Source organism: Leopardus geoffroyi, chromosome A1 (genome assembly GCF_018350155.1).
Source record: "Leopardus geoffroyi isolate Oge1 chromosome A1, O.geoffroyi_Oge1_pat1.0, whole genome shotgun sequence".
Classification (NCBI taxonomy): domain Eukaryota; kingdom Metazoa; phylum Chordata; class Mammalia; order Carnivora; family Felidae; genus Leopardus; species Leopardus geoffroyi.
In genome coordinates, this window is record NC_059326.1 from 136,129,745 (window position 1) to 136,150,829 (window position 21,085).

The window sequence follows — 21,085 nt, forward strand, 5'->3', positions numbered from 1 at the left end:
AAGACTGAATCCATTTTCTACACAAATGAAACAAGCCTTTACCACCAGTCCAGTTTAATCTTTTGTGGGCCAAGAGATACGCCTTAATACTTCTAAGATTTGTTGGGTATATTAATTTTGGTATAAGAGGCCCATACAAGGTAGAAGTAAGATTTACGGGAAAAAGTTCCTAGTACAGAGGCTTTTGATTCAACACTTACTGTATCAGCATAAAGTACAAAATAGCACTTCTAAGATTCAGACTAAAATGGAGAGGGCGTAGCCCTCGACATCAGGTTTGTTGAAATGCAGCCCAAGAATGTTTGAGCTTTGGGCATTTGACAAAGTGCCTTAGAGGTATGTAGAGGAAGCCATTCGTGTGGGGGTACTGCATTAGAAAAACCACGTGTTGCGTCGATCTGCTAGAAGAACACACTGGAAGCAAGGAAAGAAGTCTCTTGCTCCTACAGTGTCTTACCACTACTCTCTACTGACAAAGCTTTATACTGTGCCTGCTGCGGGGACAGGTCGTTACAGAGTGAAGATCTATTATTGCAGAGAAGGGCAATAAAGGCTGGATTTGGACATGAGAAGCAACAACTTGATAACTGATAAAACTATTACTTAAGATTGATAGGATGCACATAAATATTTATAGAAAACGTCTTACATGATCTAGAAGACACAGGGAACCGGCTAGTGATTGACTTCAGGGAGGGGGCCAGGATAGCAAGGGAATAGGAGGAAAGTCTGATTCTTTTTTCTTTGCAGATATTTTGTACTATTTGGATTCTGTACCATGTGTGTGTACTATTAAAAATGGTATTTTAAAAACTAAGAGAACTCCATGCAAATACCTCTCCAAACCTTCTGATAAGGGCTTCTAGTTTAAAGCAGGGGGCTCCAAGTATGGCCTGAGCCTGTAGAACCTCTGAGCGAAGACTATTTTTTACATTATTCCAATAAAAAAATAACATACATGTGACAGAGACCATGATCAGTGGCCTGCAAGGCTAAAGTAATTCTGGCCCTTTACAACGAATGGAATACTTCCATGACAGACTGTTTTTAGATTGTAAGATTACCATGCCCTTTTATTCCTGTATATGTTAGTCTCCACATGATGCCCAGGCCATCCCTCATTGCCCTGACCGTCACCCTCATGTTTCTAAACTTCTCCCTTTCTGATCACATGTTCCAACACTCTACCACTCTCTAAATCCTTCCACTGTACCCTACCCACATGAGAAACATCCTCTACCATTCTCAACTTCTTATCCAAACAATACCTTTATCTTCTTGTTCTAACTTCCCCTTTCTCAAATTTTTACCATGACTCACAGTAACAAATTTCCTATCAACAATCGACACATTTATAAACATGTACACAAATGAACCAAGATTCACAAAAAACTCTAAAAGCTGTATGTGATTTTACTAATATGATTTACTAATATTCAGAAATAGAAAATTCCTTGAAAGAGTTGTCTATACAGTGTTTTATTGTTCTTTCTTACATTCTCTCCTGCAAGGCTTTTCCTTTCTCCATAGCACTGGAAGAGCTCTTAATGAGGGTCACCAATGATCTCTGCAATGCTCAATTCGATAAACACTAGTCTGCATCCTTGACTTATTCAGAGCACCTGACCCAACAGTAGCTTGATGCCCCTGGTCACTCCCTCCTTTCAAGTTTCATTTGGCTTCCAGGGCATTCCTTCTGGATTTCCTAACCAACCTAGGATTCTCTCAGCCTCCTTTACTGCTTTTTCTCATATCTGACCTCTAAACACTGATAGCTCTATGTAAATGCACTTGCTTCGTGATCTGGTCCTGTTGCATGGCTTTAAATTCCAAGTCTATGCTAACTTACCTATTTTCAGCTCTATCCCAGATCTCTCCTCTGAACTCTTGACTCCTATCTGACTCCTGTTAATGGGCATCTCAGATTTGACCTGTCTTAACCCAATTCCTGTCTTTCCTTTCCCACAAGTACTCTTGGTTACTTAATTTTTTTAGAGTGCATGCAAGCAGGGGAGGGGGAAAAGGGAGAGAGAGTGAATCCTAAGCAGGCGCCATGCTCACCTCAGAGTCTGACACAGGGCTCAACCCATGACCCTGGGCTAACGACCAGAGCAGAGGTCAAGAGCTGGGACACTGAGCCGATTGAGCCACCCTGGCAACCCTCCCACAAGCACTCTTTATGCTGACTTCTCCATGTCTTTAATTCTAGCTTTGTTCTTCCACTTGCTTAGGCCCAAAATCTTGGGGGGTCATCCTTGATTTCTCTCTTTCATACTCTACATGTAATCTACTGGCAAATGCTGAGCTTTACTTAGCATTTGTCAATAGATCCCATCACTACTGACCACAGGTCCTAGTCAGCCTGCTTCCTCCCTTGAAACTTATGGCCTATTTTCTATTAAAAAAAATTTTTTTAAGCTTATTTTTCAGAGAGGCAGAGGTAGCATGAGTGGTGGAGAGGCAGATAGAGAGGGACAGAGAGAATCCTAAGCAGGCTAAGCATAGCCAGTACAGAGGCTGATGTGGGGCTAGAACTCACAAAACCATGAGATCATGACCTGAGCTGAAACCAAGAGTCGGACGCTTAACCAGACTAAGCCACCCAGGTTGCCTGTAAGGTCTATTTTCAACACAAAAATTGCAGTCATAAGACTCTTCAATACATTAGATCACGCTATGCCTTTGGTTCAACACCTTCCAATGGATCCCAGATCAAAGTAAATACAGTGGTCTATGTGTGACCTGACCCCTGACTACCTACCTCTCTTACCTCTATCTTTTTAATCTCTCCTCCTTGCTCACTTCCATTCCAGCCATACTGGTTTCTTTTGCCATTCCCTGAACAGGCCAAACTTATTCTTAGGGCCTTTGTGCTTGTCATTTCCTTTGCCTGGGAGGTTCTCTATTTATGCGAATGGCTCTCATTTTCTTCACATCTCTGCTCCAATGTCAGCTCAATTTCCCTCACCATTCGTTTTTTTTTTTTTTTAACTTTTTAAAATTTTATTTTTAATCTCTACACCCAAATGGGGTGAACTAACAACCCCGAGATCAAGAGTCACATGCCCTACTGACTGCGCCAGCCAGGTGCCCCCTTGATCATTCTTTTTAAAAAAGCATCCACAGGGGCCCCTGGGTGGCTCAGCAGGTTAAGTGTCTGACTGTTGATTTTGGCTCAGGTCATGATCTCATGGTTCACGGGATCAAGACCTGTCCTTTCAGTGTGGATCCTGCTTGGGATTCTTTCTCTCCCTCTTACCTGTTCTCGAGTGCTCGCTCTCTCTCTGAAAATAAAAACAATAAACAAAACAAAGCGTTCACATTCCAATTGCATTCTGCCTAACCCCCTTTCCTGCTTCATTTCTGTCTATGGCATGTATTACTATTGCCACCTTATACATTTTGTTTACTAGTGTTCCCCACCAATGTAAGCAGGAACTTTCATCTGTTTGGCTTACTGTGGTCTCCAAGCACGTAGAAGAGTACCTAGCACATAAACAAAACTGAATAAATAATTCCTGAGATGAATGATTTGCCAGAACCTGCAACCACTTTCCAACGGCATTAGGTATCAAAAGACATAAGATGCAAAAATGTCACTGAAAGCAAATAAGCTACCTTCATAACTGAATTTAACCTGCCACACACCTACTTAGGCAATGAAAATATGCAGAATGTATAAGATACTGGCTGTCATGAAAAATAAAAATTGACTCACCGGTACCAGAAAGCTTAAGCCACTGAATATCCCATTCTGTGAAGCTTACTTACCAGGAATTGAACGTTCATTTTATTCAACAAATATGTACTGGGCAGCTACAAACAGGTTAGGCATATTTAGCGTTTCCAGGCAAAATCTCTGAAAGAAATAGAACTTTTTATATTAACCTCTGCTCCCACAGCTAAAAGGACTAGGAAGAATCCCTGGTGCATGGATACCAATGCTTACACTCAACTGAAACAATAGGATTTTCTCCCTTTCCTGAGAATTTGAAGTGACACACACATAGTCAAATGGATGGTAGACGGAACCACAAGGTAGTGATGAGGGCAGAATAGCTTGGACAACCATGTTAGGCAATGGGCATAATGAAAATGTGAAGGAAGCTAGATGAAAGAGAGGCAGATAGGTGAGAGAAAGAGAGGATAATGACAATATGACTTCCAAGAAACGGAACAAAGTCGTGGTTCCTGACTGGCGAGGTCTACTCCTGTGACACTCAGCTTCAGAGAAGCTGTGTTTCTTAAGCCTGGATTATCAGCAACACTGTTTTACAACTGGTTGTGTCTTTACAATACTACCTTTTCTCCAAATAAGTCTGACTAGTTCTCTTTATCCGTTATTAGATTTCCCTCACCATATATATTCTAAAAAAAAAAATACTCATACAGTCAAGCTTAAAAAAAATTTGTCATTTATTTTTAAAGACATTAATAAAAAGCTTAACATACTAAGAAAGTTACAATATACAAATATGTTCAGTCGATATTTTCACAGATTGACTTTTCTGCACTATGTGTGACTTTGAGTTTCTTTTAGTTACTCACATTTCCATTGTTGAGTTATTCAAACTGATTATTCCCTTGAAACACTTGGCTGGTTATTGAAGCATGAGTCACATGCAACATAGGGCAATGCAGATGGCTATGCCACCCAACCAACTGTTCATGAAGAAAAACATGAAATTTTATTCACATCAACCATGGCGCATCAAAATATCATTCTCCTTGGGAGAGAGCTGCACCTGAATTTGGAGAGAAAAAGTCCAGATATAATTATGCAATTTAAAAACTTATTTTCTTATAAAATTAAAAAAAAAGGAAAGCAATACACTCACCATGGTAAATAAAACTAGAACAAAAGTATGCTAATATAGACTCTATGCAATACTAAATTCAATCTTTATGGGATAAATAGACTAATTGTGATATTCATTTGAAAGAGTAAATGTGAAAGATTAAAAAAAATTTAAGGAGCACTGGTATTTCATCTGTCCTAACAGAATTTCTTTTTTTTTTTTTTTAATTTTTTAAACGTTTATTTCTTATTGAGAGACAGACAGAGACACACAGGGTGAGCAGGGGGAGGGGTAGAGAGAGGAGAGACACAGAATCTGAAGCAGGCTCCAGGCTCTGAGCTGTCAGCGCAGAGCCCGACATGGGGCTCGAACAAACTGTGAGATCATGACCTGAGCCGAAGTCAGTAGCCTAAGCAACTGAGCCACCCAGGCGCCCCGGTCCTAACAATTTCTTTTTTAAAGTTTATTGAGAGAGAGGGGCACCTGGGTGGCTCAGTCAGTTAAGCATCTGACTTCAGCTCAGGTCATGATCTCGTGGTCTGTGAGTTCAAGCCCCGCATCAGGCTATGTGCACAGAGCCTGGAGCCTGCTTCCGATTCTGTGTCTCCCCCTCTCTCTGCCCCTCCCATGCCCATATTCTGTCTCTCTCTCTCAGTAATAAATAACCTTAAAAAAATTAAAAAAAAATTTTTTTGAGAGAGCGAGTGAGATCATGTCCTAAGCTGAGATCAAGAGTAGGACGCTCAAATGACTGATCCGTTCAGAGCCCCAAAAGTACTGTGCTTTTATGGAATCCACGAGAATCAAAGAAATGATAAACTAGAACATAGTAAAAATGTATCTGAAATCTAGAATGAGTATTTATAAGATAAACATATTCAGGTTCATGCATACTAATGAACAGTTAGCTGCATATAAACAATGTTATCTACTTGGGCACCTGGTGGCTCAGTTGGTTAAGTGTCCAACTTCAGCTCAGATCATAGTTTCATGGTTTGTGGGTTTGAGCCCCACATTGGGCTCTGTGATGACAGCTCAGAGCCTGTATCCTGCTTTTTTTTTTTTAATTTTTGTTTTTAACGTTTTTTATTTATTTTTGAGACAGAGACACAGCATGAACAGGGGAGGGGCAGAGAGAGAGGGAGACACAGAATCGGAAGCAGGCTCCAGGCTCTGAGCCATCAGCCCAGAGCCCGATGCGGGGCTCGAACTCACGGACCGCGAGATCGTGACCTGAGCTGAAGTCGGCCGCTTAACCGACTGAGCCACCCAGGCGCCCCTGTATCCTGCTTTAAATTCTGTGTGTGTCTCTCTCTCTGCCCCTGCACCACTAGAGCTCTGTCTCTATCAAAGATAAATACACATAAAAAAAAAAAAGTTTAAAAAAAGAAAAAAAATGTTATCTGCTTTAGGGTGTCTGAGTGCCTCAGTCAGTTGGGCATCCAACTCTTGGTCTTGGCTCAGGTTATGATCTCATGGTTTGGGAAACTGGAGCCCCACATTGGGCTCTGCGCAGACAACGTGGAGTCTACTTGGGATTCTCTCTCTCCCTCTCATTGATTGATTGATAAATAAAACAATAAATAAAATGTTATCCACTTTAGATACACACAGACATACATGCACATGAATGAAATATTGGGAAAAGATGGAGTAAAAACTTGGGTTTGCTGTATGTAAATTCTCAATGAAATTGCTAACAAAGTTATTTTCACTTTCTCTCTGTTCTATGTAGACTGCTTGTAAAATGACTTGAAAAGAAATGCATTCAATTCTCATTATTCATGGTAGTTATGTTCTAAAAAGTCACAACAGGGGGTGCCTGGGGGGCTCAGTCAGTTAAGCGGCTGGCTCTTGTTCTTGGCTCAGGTCTGATCTCAGGGTTGGTGAATTAGAGCCCTATGTCAGGCTCTGAGCTGACAGTGTGGAATCTGCTTGGGATTCTCCCTCTCTCCCTTTTCCTCTGTGCCTCCCAATCTCTCTCTCTCTCTCTCAAAAATAAATAAATAAAATTAACACTGCTGTTTAAAGTAAAATAAAGTCACTAAAAACAATACATTTGTGAGTACTAAGCCAATGCTCCTAGAAGAAATACAAGGCTAGGTTCAGGCAAGCCTCTGGTCACATTCTTATCAACTGACCAATTCCTAATCTTTTAAAATGTGTCTTTCTGATGAAAGACACGTTACTTAACATATATCGATGTTACAGGTGACTTTTTTTTTTTTTTTTTTTTAAAGTAATCTCCAAGCTCAACCTGGGGCTCACACTCACGACCAGGAGATCAAGAGTCGCATGCTCTACTGACTGAGCTAGCCAGGCTCTTCTAACATACTAATGATTCATTAACACTGAAATTACAGTCAGTGGCACTAAGTCATGCCTGAATGGGGCTTACCTAACACATATAATTTCCCTGTCAGGCACATCACAGCCTTCTTGCACTTGGGAACACAAAGCACAATGTCTGGTGTCCACTTTAAAGAGTCAAATCAAAAGGTGCAGACACACGAATAATGTGGCACTAAAAAGACTGCACAAAGAATGCTTGTTTAGAGCAGGAGATGACACATGAAGACAGAGCACTGTTCAACCTCAGCTGAGAGTATCTGTGTCAGAGGATTCAAATTTTTTGCCACTCTGCACTTGTCCATGAATGACAGCAAAACCACTGTAATTCTTGACTTGGGTATGATAGATAAATTTTGGTAAGCTGGCAAATTTGCAAACACAGAGTCTGTGAATAAGAACTGACTGTAGATAAACTGAAAAACAATTTAAAGTAAACACAAATATCTAAAATGATAAAGGGAAAATAATCACACAGATAGAGGAGAGCAAACATTTCTGTCCAAATGACAAGAACCACTACCACCAAAAAGGAAGGTCAAATAAATGACAAACTAGAAAGCAAGTATTTGCAAATCCTATCACAAAGAATTCTTGCAAAACAAAAAGGAAAAACATAGATCCCAGTTAAAAAGCGGGCAAGGTGATACTCATAGTTTCCAGTAAACATAAGACAGAGCTCTTAAACACACAAAAAGATGAACTTTACAATAATAAAATCAATAAAAAAAATTACAAATACAATTAGAGGACTATTTCGAACTATTTTTTTTTTTTTAATTTTTTTTTCAACGTTTATTTATTTTTTTTGGGACAGAGAGAGACAGAGCATGAATGGGGGAGGGGCAGAGAGAGAGGGAGACACAGAATCGGAAACAGGCTCCAGGCTCTGAGCCATCAGCCCAGAGCCTGACGCAGGGCTCGAACTCACGGAGCGCGAGATTGTGACCTGGCTGAAGTCGGACACTTAACCGACTGCGTCACCCAGGCGCCCCTATTTCGAACTATTTGACCATGAATGATCCAAAGGTTTCACAGATTACTGAATAAGAATGTGGGAAACAGGAGCTCTCAAACAATGTTGGTGAGAATATAAATACAGTCTCTACTGAGAAGCAACATGTAAAAAATCTATTAAAATTATAGATGGAGGTTCTCTTCAATCTAGCAGTTCTTTTTTTTTTTTTTTTTAATTTTTTTTTTCAATGTTTATTTATTTTTGGGACAGAGAGAGACAGAGCATGAACGGGGGAGAGGCAGAGAGAGAGGGAGACACAGAATCAGAAACAGGCTCCAGGCTCTGAGCCATCAGCCCAGAGCCTGACGCGGGGCTCGAACTCACGGACCGCGAGATCGTGACCTGGCTGAAGTCGGACGCTTAACCGACTGCGCCACCCAGGCGCCCCCAATCTAGCAGTTCTAATTCTAGAATCTAAATCCAGATTAGAATTATAGATTCTATTTAGAGAATTCTAAAGATGTGTTCATACATTTACAGAACGAATTATGTAAAAGAATATAACTATAGCATTAAATAGCAAACAATTGGGAACAACCTAAAATTCCATCCATAAGAGCTCAATTAGTACAATTCTGTATACAAAAATATCATGCAATTTTAAAAAAACATTAAAAAATTTTTTTTATACATTTATTTTTGATAGACGGAGAGAGACAGAGCACAAGTGGGGGAGGGGCAGAGAGAGAGATAGAGAGAGAGAGAGCGCGAGCCGAAGCAGGCTCCAGGCTAGGAGCTGCCAGCACAGACCCCGACGCGGGGCTCGAACTCACAAACTGTGAGATCATGACCTGAGCCAAAGTCGGATGCTTAACTGACTGAGCCACCCAAGCGCCCCAAAAAACAGAACATTTTTATATCCTGGCATTGAGGATTCTCCAAAAAAAATTCTGAAGAAAAAGCACTTACCTAATAAAGAACACTGTATGAATCACCTATAAAAATGAAAAATTTAAAGAGTTGGAAGGAGTAATCATGAAACATCTTATCAGATCTATTTCAACTATATATTAATTTTACTGCCAATAAATGTACACAGCACAACATAACCAAATAAAAACGAAGGGTTTTGTTCTGTGAAGTCTCCCTCACATTCTAGTCCTTCTTCAGAAATTACTTGAGTACAGCCCTGAGGCGACCCATCAATTCACACAGAGACATGTATGTAAATGCATTTACATAAATGGCAGGTAGCATAACACATTTCTGCCTCTAACTTTCTTCATTTAAAAATATTTTCCTATCAGATTGCTCTATATAACAAGCAACAATGTAATTTTTTTTAAATAAAATTAAAAGAATGATAGAATACAAGGATCCCCATGCTTCTCCAGAGTTTTAGGCCACTGCTGTTTACCAAAGACTTACACTAGCAACAACTGTTTTCACTAAACAAACAAAAAAAAAAGTCTGAAGAGGATTTACCCTGTTATGAAAAAAGGCAAAGGGGTGCCTGAGTGGCTCAGTCGGTCGAGCGTCCGACTTTGGCTCAGGTCAAGATCTCACATGATCTCATGGTTTTGTGGATTTGAGCCCCGAGGAGGCCGGAGCCTGCTTGGGATTCTGTGTCTCCCTTTCTCTCTGCACCTCCCCCGGCTCTCACTCTATCAAAAATAAGTACACATTGGGGCGCCTGGGTGGCGCAGTCGGTTAAGCGTCCGACTTCAGCCAGGTCACGATCTCGCGGTCCGTGAGTTCGAGCCCCGCGTCGGGCTCTGGGCTGATGGCTCAGAGCCTGGAGCCTGTTTCCGATTCTGTGTCTCCCTCTCTCTCTGCCCCTCCCCCGTTCATGCTCTGTCTCTCTCTGTCCCAAAAATAAAATAAACGTTAAAAAAAAAAAAAATTAAAAAAAAAAAAAAAAAATAAGTACACATTTAAAAAATAAAGAAAAAAGTGATGTCAAGGGAGGAAACATGTATTGTGCACGAAATGCTATGATGGTATCCGTATCAAATATAGATGAATATGGAAAAGTGTAAAATAATGCATGAAAAAAGAATACTGTGATAGACACACAGCTTAATTTAAAAATAGTGAACATTTTTCTTACATACTTTTCAAACATAAATAGAAAAAGGAGTACAATAAACACCAATATGCACACCATGTACACTCAACAGCCATAAATGCATGCACACACACATTTTGCTAAATCATGTTTTTTAAGTTTATTTATTTTGGGGGGGGGGGGTTGGGGCAGACAGAGAGGGAGAGAAAGAGAATCCCAAGCAGGCTCTTGGCACTGTCAGCACAGAATGTGATTTGCTCAAGCCACACCCCTGGGATCATGACCTGAGCTGGAATTAAGAGTCGGATGTTCAACCAACAGAACCACCCAGGCACCCCACTCCCAAGACTTTTATAGATGGCTCTTTCAACCAGATTCCAACCAGGGATACCACATTGCATTTGGCTGTTGTCTTCCAAGTCACTTTTAATCTACAGCAGTTACTCCATGCCTTTTTTTTTTTTCACTTTTTTTAATTAAAAAAAATTTTTTTAATGTTTATCTTTTGAGAGAGAAAAAGAGAGAGAGAGAGAGAGAGTGTGAGAGAGAGAGAGAGAGAGAGAGAGAGAGAGAGAGAGAGAGAGGGAGGGAGAGGGGCAGAGAGGGAGACACAGAATCCAAAGCAGGCTCCAGGCTCTGAGCTGTCAGCACAGAGCCTGTTGTGGGAACTTGAACTTGCGAGCTGTAAAATCATGACCTGAGCCGAAGCTGGATGCTTTACTGACTGAGCCACCCAGGCGCCCTTTTTTTACTGACTTTTTGAAGAAAGGGGGCCAGTTATCTACTACAGCATTTCACATTCTGGATCTATCTGATCATTTCTTTTGTGAGGTCATTTAACTTGCTGCTCTAGCCCACTATTTCCAGTAAATGGGAAGCAGATCTTATAGGCTTGATTAAATTCCAGTTACACTCTTTTCACCGAAACACTTCACAGGCTATTTTGTGTATTTCACACTGCATCATATCAAAATCAAGTCTGACTGTCCCATCACAGCAGTGCAGTATCACCAGTGATTCTAAGAATCTCTTCACTGTAAAGATGGTTTTCTTTCCACCACTAACCAAGTATTTGCTGAGATGATACTTTGACATCATGACAATTCCAGAGAACACGTAGCTCAATCTTTTATCAAATTGTTTTGACATCAAATGCATTTAATATTACTATATGTAAAAAACCCTAAAGACTGCACTAAAAAATGACAACTGATAAATGAATTCAGTAAAGTCACAGGATACAAAATCTGTTACATTTCTATACACTAATAATGAGCTAGTAGAGAGAGAAATTAAGAAAACAATCCTGTTTACAACTGCACCAATACCAATAAAATATCTAGGAATAAAATTAGCTAAGGAGTTTAAAGACCTGTGCACCTGAAAATTGTAAGACACTGATAAAAAAAATTGAAGATAACACAAATAGAAAGATATTCCATGCTCATGGAATGGAAGAGTTAATATAATTAAAATGTCCATACTACCCAAAGTAACCTACAAATTTAATGCAATCCCTATAAAAATACACATTTTCCATAGTACTAGAACAAATAATCCTAAAATTTGGATAGAACCACAGAAGACAAAGAAGTCAAAACAATCTTGAAAAAGATGAATCAAACTGGAGGTATCACAATCTCAGATTTCAAGATATATGACAAAGCTGTACTGATACAAACAGTATGCACCTAGCACGAAATCAGACACATAAATAAGTGGAACAGAACTGAGAGCTCAGAAATAAAGTCATGCTTATATGGTAATTAATCTTCAACAAAGGAGGCAAGAAAATACAATGGGGAAAACCCAATGTCTTCAACAAATGGGGCTGGGAAGACGGGAGAGCTACGAATGAAACGGACCACTTTCCTACACTATAAACAAAAATAAACTTAAAATCGATTAAACACCTAAATGTCAGACCTGCAACCATAAAATTCCTAGAAAACATAGGCAGTAATCATTTTGACATTAGCTATAGAAACGTTTTTCCAGATATGCAGCCTCTGATAAAGGAAATAAAAACAAAAATAAAACTATTGGGATTACACCAAAATAAAAAGGTTCTGCACAGTGAAAGAAACCAGCAAAAATGCAACCTATCAAATGGAAGAAGATATTTGCAAATGATGTATCTGATAAGGGCTTAATATCCAAAATACATAAAGAATGTGTACAACTCAACACCAAAAAATTAAATAATCCAGCTGAAAAATGAAAAGACATGAATAGATATTTTTCCAAAGAAGACATACAGATAGTCAACAGACACATGAAAACACGCTTAACATCACTCATCATCAGGTAAATGCATCTCTAAACCAGAATGAGATACCCCTCACACCAGTCAGAATGGCTAAAATCAAAAACACAAGAAATCGTAACTATTAGGATATGGAGAAAGAGGAACCCTCAAGCACTATAGATGGTAATGCAAACTGTGCAGCCACTGTGGACAACAGTATGAACATTACTCAAAAAATTCACAATGGGGGGCGCCTGGGTGGCGCAGTCGGTTAAGCGTCCGACTTCAGTCAGGTCACGATCTCGCAGTCCGTGGGTTCGAGCCCCGCGTCGGGCTCTGGGCTGATGGCTCAGAGCCTGGAGCCTGTTTCCGATTCTGTGTCTCCCTCTCTCTCTGTCCCTCCCCCGTTCATGCTCTGTCTCTCTCTGTCCCCAAAATAAATAAACGTTGAAAAAAAAAAAATTAAAAAAAATTCACAATGGAATTACCATATGAGCCAGTAATTCCACTACTAGATGTTTACCCAAAGAAAATGAAAACACCGATTTAAAAAGATATATGCATCCCTGTACTTACTGCAGCATTATTTACAAAAGTCAGGACATAGAAACAACCCAAGTGTCCATCGACAGATGAATGGATAAAGATGTGATGTGTACACACACACACACACACACACACACACACACACACACTGGAATATTACTCAGCCATAAGGAACAAAACTTTGCCATTTGAGACAACATGGATGCATCTAGACAGTATAACGAAGGTAACTAAGTCAGAGAAAGACAAATACCATATGATTTCACTCATATGTACAATTTAAGAAACAAAACAAAAGATCAAATTAAAAAAAGAAACAAAAAACAGACTCTTAAATATACAGAGCAAACTTGTGGTTGACAGAGGAGAGGTGGGTGGTGGGATAGGTGAAATGGGGAACGGGGATTAGGAGTACAGTTGTGGGAAGCACTGAGTAGTGCGTATAACTGCTGAATCATTGTGTTGTACACCTTAAAGTAAAATAACAATGTTAACTGTACTTCAATTAAAAATAATTAAAAACATACTTAATAGCTTTATATTACCTTTTGTTTTTTTAACATTTGATTTTTAAAGATATGTTTTCCCCAAACTGAAATTCATATAAAAGTAAGAGTCACTTTTATAATGACAGTAGACTTACTTCTTAATTGAAATGTGAGCACCTTCCTTCTTTTTGGTTTTGTTTGAAACCCTGTAAGAAAACAAAGGAATTTTAAAGAATAGCATACACAGTTTATACAGATATGAATAAACACTTTGTTTCATACAAGATGTTTTACTAATTCTATTTAACAAAATATCAGAAAATAAGTTTATGGCCTTCAAATGTGCTTTAAAAGTGATCCTAAAGAAGAGCGCCTGAGTGGCTCAGTAGGTTGAGTGTCCGACTTGGGTTCGAGCCCCACATCTGGCTCACTGCTGTCAGCATACAGCCCACTTGAGATCCTCTGTCATGTTCTCTCTTTGCCTACCCCCCATTTGTGCTCTCAAAAATAAATAAAATCTTTAAGTGTTCCTAAAGTAAATAATTATTAGGCTGTAGTTAAGAAATTTTCTTCTTTGGGGGTGCCTGGGTGGCTCAGTCGGTTAGGAGTCCGACTTCAGCTCAGGTCATGAGCTCGCGGTCCGTGAGTTCGAGCCCCGCATCGGGCTCTGCATTGACAGCTCGAAGCCTGGAGCCTGCTTCAGATTCTGTGTCTCCCCCTCTCTCTGTCCCTCCCCCCACTCATGGTCTCTCTGTCTCTCAAAAATGAATAAATTAAAAAAATTAAAATATAAAAAAGAAATAAAATTTTCTTCTCTCACTATGCCCAATGATGTTCCTGAGCTAACTTACACCTTAATTCTTTCAAGTAAAATAAACACTGTGTCACACTCATTTATTAAAATAAAACCATTAAGGACCACTACATACTAAAGAACATTTTAGAAGTTAAAAAAAACAAAACAAAACAAAACAAGATCAATACTCAAATATTTATTGTTTTTTCTGGTCAGACCTAACCCAAATGTCCTATTCATCTCTTCTGGCTTCTACATCTTCTATCTTCCCTTTTATATATACTAACTTTCTACTTCATTGTTAATCTATGTCTTACAGGCCATAAGATGTATTAAAAGTTATTCGTTCTTAAGAAGAACCAAAGTTATAGCCTATTTTATGTTATTCCAAGAACACTACTTTCACGTCATTTGCATTTGCTTGGATTTCTAGAGGTTAAGAGCTGGACCCAAATTCTATCTAGCTGCTCTTATGGGAACGGGTTGCCAACAGAAAAGTTGTCCAGCTCGTGTTTCTGTGAAGCAATGGTTAAGAAACACTAGCTGAAGCTAATGGTGGCTCAAACATACTTAAGCGGTTAGGAAATCTGACAATGAGTAGTGGCTTCTTTTTAATGGTAACAATTTCAAAGAGACAAAAAATGCAAGATCCAGGAAACTACAATTTCTTTGCATTTTTGAATGTAAATGTATGTTTACATTGTATTGTATACAGATACAGAAATAATACTCTGTAATCTTAAGATCCTTTCTCAGGAACAAGTCAGTCATAGTTGGCCCTGAATTTGAGGCACATAATTCTGGGGACAAGACTGCTTTCCCCAAAACTGCAACTTGAACTCATAAAAGAAACAGAAACATCTGCAACTTCATGGTCAGGACCATAGTTAAAAGTCCAGTGCAAATCTGCTAGGTTTTAGTAACACAGTATAATCAGGTACATGTAATAGTAGTGCTTATAAATACAAATGAACCAAGTCTAACTTTCGTCCATGTCATCCTTCAAATTAAATATATTTAAAATATCAGTACGTTCCTATTCTTTAATGGTTGCTAGAACTATCAAAATAGAAAATCAGGTCCATATCTACTTAAAGCTGTGGTAAAATAGATGTTTTCTTTTCTTTTTTTTTTTTTTTGTAATGTTTATTTTTGAGAGACAGAGTATGAGCGGGGGAGGGGTGGAGAGAGGAGGCGACACAGAATCCGAAGAGGCTCCAGGCTCTGAGCTGTCAGCACAGAGCCCAACATGGGGCTCAAATTCACAAACCGTGAGATCATGACCTGAGCCGAAATCAGATGCTTAACCGACTAAGCCACTCAGGTATCCCCAAAATAGATGTTTTCAAGAGGCAATACACATGGAAATAAAAATTGTGGAAAGCCAGTCAGCAGTATCAAAAGCTATTAAAATGTTTACACTTTTTGACTCAGTAACAGTACTTCCAAATATCAAAAGGAAATAATCTACAAGAAGCTTTGTATCTAAAAATGGTTATCTACGAATCATAGGAAAAACGTGTTAATGTTCAACATTCAGCAAACTATGAACTTATTCTGAACCACAATGAACAGGAACTAGGCACTATCCCAGATGCTAGAATGCCAAGAGTTACCAAGATAGACAAGGTCCTTGCTCTTACGGAGCTTACGTTCTACTGGAGAAACAAACAGGTAAGGAAAATCAGGTTTCATAAATGCCACACAGAGAATCTAAGTGGGGTGATATGATAGAGCATATGGGCCTATCAGTTCTGGATTAAACTGGGAGAAATTTCAGGTGAGTTCTGAAAGACAAGAAGCTAGACAAGTGAAATCTGGGTTATGAGTTTACAGCCTAAAGAGCAGGGAGTACAAAGGCCCTGAAGAAGGTATAAACCTGGTATACATTTGAAGAGAGGCCAGCTTTGTAAGAATGGACACGCATAGAATAAAACGTACATACAGAAGTGGGCAATATACACATCATGTAATATTCTGCAAACCAGGATAAAGTTTTGATTTTAACATAAGTGGAAGTGGAAGGTATCAAAGGGTCTTGAGGGGTAGATCTGATCTATGTTACATTTTAAAGTATCACTTCTAGGGGCACCTGGGTGGCTCGGTCAGTTAAGCGTCCGACTTCGGCTCAGGTCATGATCTCACGGTCCTTGAGTTTGAGCCCCGCGTCGGGCTCTGGGCTGACAGCTCAGAGCCTGGAGCCTGTTTCAGATTCTGTGTCTCCCTCTCTCTCTCTGCCTCTCCCTGTTCATGCTCTGTCTCTCTCTGTCTCAAAAATAAATAAACGTTAAAAAAAAAAAAATTAAAAAAAAAAAAGTATCACTTCTAGCTGCTACGTGGAGAACGGATTTGGTGGGCAGGCAGGGGATGCAAGATTCTAAAAGCAAAATAATAGTTGGGATCTGCTGCAGAAAGAAAGATAAGAGATAAATAAGGCCATATTATGCAGACATTAAATAAATAGCTATTACATGAAGAGCTATTACAACCCATCAACAAAGAGATAAACAGCCCGACTAAAAACAAAAACAGGCAAAAAATGTGGTTACTTCTCCAAAGAAGATATAACAAATGGCCAGCAAACATATGAAAAGATGCTCAACATCATTTAGACATTAGGGAAATGCAAATCAAAACCACAATAAGTCCATTCCCGAAACCAATACTGCACTGTATGTTAACTAAAAACAACAACAACCCACAATAAGGTATCACTTCACACCCAGGGAGATAATACTAAGTGTTGACGAGAATGTAGAGAAAAAGGGACCCTCACACACTGCTGGTAAAAGGTAAATAGGTACAGTCATCTTAGAAAAAAGTTCAGCACTTCCTCCGAACTTCTCAGCCAGCAATTCTACTCCTAGATATATATCCAAGAAAACTGAAACTTATGTCCATACAAAATTTTACACACAAATGTCTCTAAAAGAACTACTCACTATAAAAAAAAAAGAAGAAGAAAATTGAATTACTCATTGTAGTCAAAAAGAGGAAACAACTCAGTGTCCATCCACTGATGGATAAACAAAATATGGTATTGTCCATACAAGAGAATAATTATTGAGCAGTAAAAAGAAATGAAGTACTCACACATACTATAGCCTGGAGAAACCTTGAAAAACTGAGGGTAAATGAAATAAATCAGGCACAAAAAGCCACGTATTTAACAATTCCACTTATATGAAAAGTTCAGAATAGGCAAATCTGTACTAATGAAAAGTAGATTAGTGCTTGCCCAGGGCTGGGTGGGTATACTACCAGGTGGGTACTGGAGAGTGACTGCTAACGGGTACAGGTTTTCTTAATGAGTGATAAAAATGTTCTGGAATTAAATAGTGATGGTGGTTGTAGAACTTTGTGAATATAATTTAAAAACCACTGAAATGTATACTTCTAAACGATAAATTATATCTCAATTAAAAAGATGATAATATCTTGAAAGATGTAGTAGCAGTGGAGAAAAAAGCAAAGTGCACTGATTCAGGATCTGTTGGGAAAGAGGCAACAATACTTTCCTACAAATTGGATGTCGAAACGTGAAATAGAGTGAGAAAATATGGCCAATGCCAGGCCTGTGGCTTGAGAAATTGGTGCTGGTGCACCAATGTTATTGCTTACTGAGAAACATAAAAGGCTGTGGGAACAGAGGTGTAAGAAATGACACGTGAAGTTCTGTTTGGCTGCAGTTAGTCTGAGATGTACCTAACAGACATCCACGTGGTGAGGGAAAAGAGGCAGCTGCATAAGTAAGTCTGAAAGTCAGAGCTTATACCTGAGAAGTACCACCACAAACATACCATTTTAAGTCAAGGAGTAGAGGCGAGGTCACCTAGTGAACATTTATAATTAAGAAACAGGGACTATGGACCATGCATAAGGATTCTACTTGGATATTCAGAAGAGGAGGAAAAGTTGTTAAAGGAGTATAGAAGGGACAGCTAAGGAGAAAGGCTCAAAACTAGTAGAGGATATGGTGTCACTGAAGGCAAGAGAAAAAATGTTTTCAAAGTTACACTTTGGAACACAATTTATACACAAATGTGTCAAATGTACACAAATATGTAAAAATGTTGCAGAGAAGTAAGGTCAAAGCAGAGAAAAGACCACTGAAGTAGCAATCTGCAGTAAAATCTCAGCAGAGTGGGGAAGACAGAAGCGCACCTGATAGGACTGAAGAGGTGCAGTGAGGTAAGGGAGAGAACTAGAGATAACTCTGAAGAAGTCTGGCTGCACTTTGCAAATATGTGGATGGAACTAGAGGGTGTTATGCTAAGTGAAATTAGTCAGAGAAAGACAAATATCATATGAGTTCACTCATGAGAACTTTAAGAGACACAACAGATGAACACAAGGGAAGGGAAGCAAAAATAATTTAAAAACAGGGAGGGGGACAAAACATAAGAGACTCTTAAATAATTCGGATGTAAATTAAAAAATAAATACATTATTAAAAAAAATAAGTCTGGCTGTGAAGGCAAGGTGAAAAATGATGTGATAGACAAGTTCTAGAGAACGTAGTTGAAGTAAATGGTCACTGAGTTTAGCTAAACAGAACTAAAACGGTCACCAACATAGACTGATGAGTAAGACAAGCAAACTGCTGGCTAAATTCTTACAGTATGTCTGTAGATCAAGAAAGATGAACATAAAAATAATACATTTCCTAGCAGCACTCACACATACTGGAAGGCAGACAAATAGATACGATAGACTACTGTCTATATAATAGACTACTGTCAGTGGTGACTTACGGAAAAGCTAAGAAATAGGTGTGGCTTAGGTCATCAAAGGGATTTTTGTCTTATCTTTAATTTGCTCAATTTTTATTTTTATTTTTTTATTTAAAAAAATTTTTTTTAAATGTTTTATTTATTTTTGAGAGAGAGAGAGACAGAGCATGAACGGGGGAGGGCCAGAGAGAGAGGGAGACACAGAATCTGAAGCAGGCTCTAGGTTCTGAGCTGTCAGCACAGAGCCCGACACGGGGCTCGAACTCACGGACCGTGAGATCATGACCTGAGCCGAAGTCGGATGCTTAACCGACTGAGCCACCCAGGCACCCCTAATTTGCTCAATTTTTAAAATGTAATGCATTCATGTATCATCTGTAATCAAGAAATGCATATATTCTTAAAGGATATAAAACAATGTAAATGGCATGATGAGAACAATATAAAAAACAAACCATGTAAAACTCCAGAGACAGGACAATAAAATAAAACACATGGCTGTGGATTTAATCCTGGATCAAAGAAAGCAATCTTGGGGGCACCTGGGTGGCTCAGTCAGTTAAGCGGCCGACTTAGGTTCATGTCAGGATCTCAGGGCTCTTGAGTTCAAGCCCCAGCACTGGGCTCGGTGTTGACAGAGCAGAGCTTGGAGCCTGCTTCAGATTCTGCGTCTCCCTCGCTCTCTGCCCCTTCCCTGCCCATGCTCTGTCTCTCTCTCCTTCAAAAATAAATAAACAGTAAAAAAATTTTTTTTAATAGGGGCACCTGGGTGGCTCAGTGGATTGAGTGTTCAACTTCAGCTCAGGCCTCACAGTTTGTGAGTTTGAGCCCCACGTTGGGCTCTGTGCTGACAGCTCAGAGCCTGGAGCCTGCTTCGGATTCTGTGTCTCCCTCTCTCCCTGCCCCTTTCCTGCTCACACTCTGTCTCTCTGTCTCTCAAAAATAAATAAACATTAAAAAAATTAAAAGCAAATTTTAATTTTAAAGAAAGCTACTTTTAATTCTCTTGTAAGGGACATTGGTGAGACAACAGGCAAGATTCAAATAAGGCCAAAAGATGAGATCACAGAATTATATAAATTTTAATTCCTGATTTGATCACTATACTATGGTTGTATAACATTCTTTTTTTTTTTTTTTTTTTTAATTTTTTTTTTCAACGTTTATTTATTTTTGGGACAGAGAGAGACAGAGTATGAACGGGGGAGGGGCAGAGAGAGAGGGAGACACAGAATCGGAAACAGGCTCCAGGCTCTGAGCCATCAGCCCAGAGCCTGATGCGGGGCTCGAACTCACGGACCGCGAGATCGTGACCTGGCTGAAGTCGGACGCTTGACCGACTGCGCCACCCAGGCGCCCCTGTATAACATTCTTAATTTAGGAAACATACTGCATTTAAATGTAAAGGGGTATAATGTTTGCAACTGATTATCAATTATTTCAGGGAAAAATACATATACACATAAACAAAGAAAAAAAAGACAAACAAGTATGAAATAAATGAGAATAATAAACCTAAAGTGGTACAGGGGCACCCGAGTGACTCAGTCGGTTGAGAGTCCGACTTCGGCTCAGGTCATGATCTCATGGTCCGTGGATTTGAGCCTCTGGACCGAGCTGACAGCTCAGAGCCTGGAACCTGTTTCAGATTCTGTGTCTCCCTCTCCCTCAGCCCCTCCCCAGTTCATGCTCTCTTTCTCCTTCAAAAAATAAATAAACATAAAAAAAATTAAAAAATAAAAGAAACTTAAAGTGGTACAAAGGTGACACTTGGGGACAATTGGGTGAAGGATACATAGAAATTCTTGTACTATTTTCACAACTTTAAGTCTGAAAGATTTTTTTTTTTAAGTTACAAACAAACCAACAACAAAAAGCCCTTGTATTTTGGTTTGCTTATCTGCCAAAGGTAAACTTTCACACATTACATGACCTAGCAATTCCACTTCTAAGTGTATACCCAAAAGAAATGAAAATGTACATTGACACAGAAACTTGTATACGCATGTTCATCGCAGCATTATTCGTTAAAGCCCCAAAGGAGAAATAACCCAAATGGAAAAAATGAGGTACACTCAATGGATTATTATTCAGCAATAA

At 39.3% G+C, this 21,085-nt stretch overlaps 1 protein-coding gene across 2 annotated transcripts in view; it reads right to left on the minus strand.

Moving 5' to 3' along the window:
• Positions 1-4,398: 4,398 nt before the first annotated feature.
• SMN2 (survival of motor neuron 2, centromeric) overlaps positions 4,399-21,085 on the minus strand; it is a 43,575-nt gene continuing 26,888 nt past the window's right edge. The window contains exons 8-10 of one of the 2 annotated variants that reach the window (XM_045446410.1): positions 13,612-13,662; positions 9,076-9,101; positions 4,399-4,745 (exon numbers count right to left, since the gene is read on the minus strand). In XM_045446410.1, the coding sequence (XP_045302366.1) occupies positions 13,615-13,662 (48 nt within the window). In that variant the 3' untranslated portion in view covers positions 4,399-4,745; positions 9,076-9,101; positions 13,612-13,614. The remainder of the gene's footprint in view (positions 4,746-9,075; positions 9,102-13,611; positions 13,663-21,085) is intronic. The other variant, XM_045446419.1, reaches the window with a different exon arrangement.